This window comes from Peromyscus eremicus, chromosome X, assembly GCF_949786415.1.
Source record: "Peromyscus eremicus chromosome X, PerEre_H2_v1, whole genome shotgun sequence".
In the NCBI taxonomy this organism is placed as follows: Eukaryota; Metazoa; Chordata; class Mammalia; order Rodentia; family Cricetidae; genus Peromyscus; species Peromyscus eremicus.
The window spans coordinates 62,573,090-62,579,057 of record NC_081439.1 but is presented as its reverse complement, the minus strand read 5'-3'; the positions used below and the strand labels follow the sequence as shown (position 1 = coordinate 62,579,057).

Here is a 5,968-nt window from a genome sequence, read left to right as displayed (position 1 = left end):
TGGGAAGATTTTATTAGATAGTTGAATTCATTATGCAGCTCCAAAATACTTCTGCTCCTTGGAAAACACTTTGCTTCACTCAAATTAATTACTTATATTTATCTTTAAAAACTATGCTCATGAAATTTCCACTTCTGTGAGAAAGGAGCCCTAGTCACCTTGGTCTCTCTGCTTTCTCAGATAGCACCAAGAACAAAACACACAAAAACTATAGAACTTCAGTTGAAGGTAGAGACTTGGAACTTTTGAAATTATATAATAGTAAGATCCCTGGGTTTTCATCTTGCCTCTCATGTACATACTGAGCAGGGCACAGGAGAAACATGCAACTCATAACTGATAACAAACACAGGTGAAATCAGCTTCAATCTCATGCTAAAAGGCTGGAGAAATGGTGAGCTAATACAGAACTTTTCTGGCAATGCTTTTTTCTACAACAACAACCCTGGAAGCCTCACTGAGATTGAAAAGGATCTTATTTCCCTCCTCTTTGCCCTCCCAAAAGCATTTCTCCCGTTCTCTGAGCTGGGATTGGTGGAACTGAGTAGAGAAAACAATATATTTAATGTTCCAATATGTTCCAGGCTAGAGTCAGTGAGTTGTTGTGGGGAATTTAGTCTCTACCTTCACCTGGGAACAGAAATAGAGACATGTTGATATAGAGTACATGCATTAGCGATGTTTTTCTGTTGCCCGACAAAAGTAACTGTATAAAAGAAGGGTTTATTTTAGTAGAGTCTATTATGACAGAGAAGGCATGGTGGGAGAGCATGGAGGCAGCTGGTCACATTGTGTCCACAGTCAAGAAGCAGAGAGATGAATGAAGATGCTCAGTTGGCTTCCTTGTTTTCATTCAGTCTGCAACTCTAGCCCATGGCATAGCCAAGAATGAGTCATCTCTCCTCAATGGAAACTATCTCCTAAATACATCAGGAGCTTTGTCTCCTCTGTGACTCTTTATCTCAACAGTTTTAGTCAGAATCCTAATATTTAACACACTATGGTATTAACTGTGCGTAGAACCACTGAATCAATATTGCCATAGAAAACTCAGAGTCAGTATTTGGTATCACATAGTCAAGTTCAATTTTACCAGTGTCAGATTTTAGGTAATGATCTAATCCAGAAATCATGTGAAGTGGTGGTTTCATTTTAGAGAACTTTACATATACATAGCAATAGAGTTGGACACTGGGGAATTGTAACAAAACCCTAAGAAGAATATTGATAAGAATTTGACAGGATATGATTTTTTCCCAACAACTCTCAAGTGATTCTCAAGTTCCAGCAAAATTCTGAGATGTGAGACAGAACCACTAGGTAAAGTAAATACTAAGGAGTAGGGAAAATATGTTGAGAGCTGTGATTAAAAGATTCCAGGGGGGCCAAGCGAGCCTCTCTTTTTCAGTTGTTTTCTCTCCTCAACCCAAAGCTGAGTTCCTTATTACTGAGCGGCAATATGTCAGATTAAGCAATAAAAGTCTACATAGGATCTGAGAGACAGTAAAGAAACTTCCCTTCAGTAAAATAGCTCTCATTGGCCTTCTGCTAGTTCTTAAGATCTATGAGAATTTCTCCAAGCTATTTGTTCAAACAAACAAGCAAACAACCACAACAACAAAACCACAATGAAAGACTGGACAGACAATCGGGAGTACATTAGCATACTTGTCTTTTGCTGAGGACTTTAGTTTTTGTAAGGCTTGTTAAGATCAGGGTACTAGGAGCACTCGGTTTTTGTCAGTAGAACTCAGGGCATTTAGGTTTTGACAGGGACAGTAGCTTGAATGTAATGTAGGATTTTATGCTTCCAGAAGCTAGGAGGGGGTGGGGAGATAACATGGCTAGGTAAATGAAAGGACAGGGAGGGAGTCAGGGAGAGCATGGTGGAAACCTTGGAAAGAAGACAGGAAATTTTTAGGAGTATGAAAGATATTTTAGGGGCCTGGAGAGATGGCTCAGCTCTTAAGAATGCTTGTTCCTCTTGAAGAGGACAGGAATTCAGTTGTCAGCATCTGTGGCTGGTAGCTCAGAAACATGTGGAACTCTAGGTCCAGAGGACCTGACTTCCTCTTCTGTCCTTTGTGAACACAAGTGCACATACCCACATACACACAAGAAATAAATCTCTAAGAGAAATACTTTGATGCTTATGCTTGTTAGACCTTGTCAGACTGAAAGCTGGGTAAAGTTAAATGAATCTAATAACTTGTCTTAGAGTTTATAAAAAGAAAAAATGGGACACTTTTTCTTAATTAATTAACCAGTTAATTAACCAGAAAACTTTTTTGTTTTTTAATTTTTTCCCTTTTGTTGAAAATAGATTTTTTTCACTTAATATATCTTTATCACAGTTTTTCCTCCCTCTACTCCTTCCACTTCCTGCCCTCTCCACTGCCCCTTCTACATGGTTCCACCCCCTTTCTGTCTCTCATTAGAAAACAAACAGGGTTTGAAGGTATAATAAAATACAATAGGATAAAATACAAAATCTAACACAGCACAACAGGACAAAACAAAAAAACATAAGGGTCCTCAAGAAAGCACAAGAAACAGATATTGATGCAGAGACCCACTTGTTTGTACACTTAGAAATGCCATAAAAACAGAAAACTGGAAGTCTATAGATCTCTATCTATCCCCAAAGTCCTAGAGGGTTAAAAAGAGAAGTATATTTATATATGTGTATGTGTTTCTCTTCATATATCATATATATCTTTATATATAATAAAATTAAAATGTAAATTAAAAATTAAATTAAATTAAAATTAAAAAAAAAGATAAAGAAAAAATAAAGCCCTGACATGACATTATTCGACAATGAACATCCAAAGACACCACTGAGTTCATTTCCTATTGGCCATCTACTGCTGGGCATGGAGCTACCCTTAAGAGTAGTTTGTTTCCCCAGTGAGACTCCCTTGGAGGAAACCGAGTTTTCATTTGCAAGTTGTTATCAATTGGAGATAACTTCTATATTAGGGATGGGGGCATGTGACCATTGTTGTGTGACATTTTGATTTCATTCTAAAAATAAAGCTTGCTTTGAGTCAGAGTGTGGAGCTAGCCACTAGCTGACCAAAATTAACCATAGAGGTTTGGAGGACTGTAAACAGATAGGAAACAGGGTGTAGTAAGGTGGGGCTGAGAGAGGATCTTGGCCCTTTTAGAGGAAGGAATGGAAGAGGTAGGAGGTGACTGGTGGCTTCTCTGCAGCTTCTCTGATCATTCAGGTTCTTACCTCAATATTTAACTCTCGAATTTTTTTTTTTTTTTTTGGTTTTTCGAGACAGGGTTTCTCTGTGTAGCTTTGCGCCTTTCCTGGAACTCACTTGGTAGCCCAGGCTGGCCTCGAACTCACAGAGATCCGCCTGGCTCTGCCTCCCGAGTGCTGGGATTAAAGGCATGCGCCACCACCGCCGGGCCGAATTTTTTTATTGATAAAGAATAATTAAACACTTCAGACCATGTCTCCTTTTAGCTCTAGGACCCTATCTGGTAGAGTCCTATATAGGCCCTGGGCATGATGCCTCTGTCTCTGTGAATCCATACGTGTATCAGTCCTGTTATGTTTAGAGGACCTTTTTTTCTGCCTCATCTACTAGAGGGTTCCCTGACGCCTAAGGGGAGGGATATGATGGAGACATCCTATCAGGGCTGAGTGTTTCAAGGTCTCTTACTTTCTGCATAATGTCTGGCTGTGGGTCTCTGTGTTTGTTCTTCCTTTCTTCAGGAGGAAGCTTCTCTGATGATGGCTGAGCAAGGCACTGATAGATCTATATAGTAGAATGCCATTAGGAGTCATTCTATTGCTACATTCTTTTAGTGGAACAGTAGTAATTGGTTTTACCCTAGGTCCCGGGGCTCTCTAGGTTCAGGTTCTTGGTCACCTATGTAGTACTAGAAAAACATTTTAACAACGATTTGACAATGAGAAGAAAGTGGAGTGAGGAAAACACTTAAATTTCAATATATGATATTTGAAGATCCTATAAAGAATGTAATTATTTGCTTCATTCAATTATGTGAAGGAGTCCAGTGAGTGACAGGCTGGTAGACACCTGACACAATGATAACATGCAGGTTTTATTGCAGGTAATGAACTACAGTCACTGGTCTGCACTAGGAAAGGAGGAAAAAGATTATTATTAAATGAAACAAGTCTTCAATCTGGAAGCTATGTTCTTTTTCCTGTCCTTTACTAGTGAGCAGACCTTTATTTTTGCCATAGACTTTGCCTGCAGCCATGTTTTTTTTTTACTGGATGATATCAGTAGTTTTTTTTTTTTAACTATTTTTCTATTTGGTCTGTGTGTTTCTGTGTATGAGTGTGTTAGTTTTCAATCTTAGATAAAGAATCTACAGTCATCAGTGAGCAGTTCACAATCCTTTCCTTATCTGTGCTCTCTACACAGTTGGTTACCTTCCTTGAACCCAACAATAATGCTTCCAGGGGCTATTCGAACTCCGGCCTTTTACTTTGTTACCACTTAGCCGGGAGCCCTAGAGCTCATGTGTATTCTTGCCTCAGCCCTTGACAAATCAGGCAAACGTCTGGGCCGTTCCTGGAATACAATTCAGTCCATCCTGTGTGCTTTACCACCTGACACTCCTGATACTGAATAAACAATTCAGTGGCCTATTGGCTTTGTCATTGTTTGCTTGCCTGGGAAGGAAAGATTTGTAATAGCTTCTACTGACGCAAAGCTGAGCTGTTCCTGACTTCATACACCACCAGACAAAGCTCATGGATAGATACATCTCCCTCTGGAGTTGTTGCAGTACAGATATGGCAAGCAGCTGGAGTCGAAGATGAAGGACAGATTAGAGGAACTGAAGAACCACGCTAATCATGGAAGAGTCCCTTCAGAACTGGATGACACCTTGATGTTTGACAACCATGCTTTTGAGAAGACTGAAACAAACCCCATAGAAAAATTTTTAGAGAAAGTGGCGGAGCTGTCCCTGGCACTGGCTGAGTTAGAAGGGCTATCTCAGTTAATAGACAAGAAGCAGCAAGGTGTCCTGTGTTGTACCACAGAGGAGAGTGTGTTCAAGGAGAAGAGTGAGTTGAACATCATAAAAGCCTCCTTTGCCAGCCAAGCCCAGCTCATTCAGCCTCAGCTAAGCACCATCCAGCATGAGTTGGCCACAGACTGTAAGTACTGGCGGGCTGAGGACCGCATTCGTCAGAGCCAGCTCTCTGTTCTCCTTGGTCACTACCGTGACATCATCAGCCACCACTATGCTCGTGAGACTCAGAATATGATCAGGCTGAAGGAAAAGATGGTGAGACAGGCAGAACTAGCTGGGGTGAAGCTCCAGGAAGAGGATCTGGAGAAGCTGGTGGCTAACCCTGTGCCTCTTCAAATTGTGGGTTGTGATCTAGATGTTTTGAAAGCTAAGCGGGGCCTGACTCTGGCTGAAGTACGTCATCAGCAGCTGCTGGACCTTGAGTACGAGATCAGTGAATTGCATACCATCTTTTTCCAAGTAGACATGTTCATCTCCGGACAGCAAGAGTTGCTGGATAGCATTGAGTACAACATTTTGCACACCCAGGACTATGTGGAACAATCAAATGAGACAGTGAAGAAAGCCCTTAAATATAAGCGTCAATCACGCTTTTTGATGGTGGTATCGGCTGTGGCAGGTCTTTGTGCCTGTTGTACATGCTTGTCCTGTATCACTGGGCCTGTGCATTGAGCAGGAAATACGACTTCTGGTGTAGTGAGCAAATGCTGAAGAACAAAGATATTGTTTTGGTACATAACCTTAAGGTTAGCATTGCAAATAAATGTGTGCCAGCATCTGAGCTGGCAAATCTAATGCGACTTGTCTAGTTCCTCAAAGGCAGCAGCAGGCAGTAAATAGGCTATTTGCTCTGCTTTTCCTTATTGCTGTGCAATGTGTTACATAAAAAAAATCTGTTCAAGTCTGGCTGCTTCTGCAGACACTGTTGCTCAGG

General features: G+C 40.8%; 1 protein-coding gene across 1 annotated transcript; it reads left to right on the top strand.

Moving 5' to 3' along the window:
- Positions 1-4,812: 4,812 nt before the first annotated feature.
- On the top strand, positions 4,813-5,706 carry LOC131900062 (syntaxin-3-like). The gene has a single exon (XM_059251485.1). It carries the CDS (start codon positions 4,813-4,815, stop codon positions 5,704-5,706), a length of 894 nt encoding a protein of 297 aa, XP_059107468.1.
- The last annotated feature ends 262 nt before the right edge of the window (positions 5,707-5,968 follow it).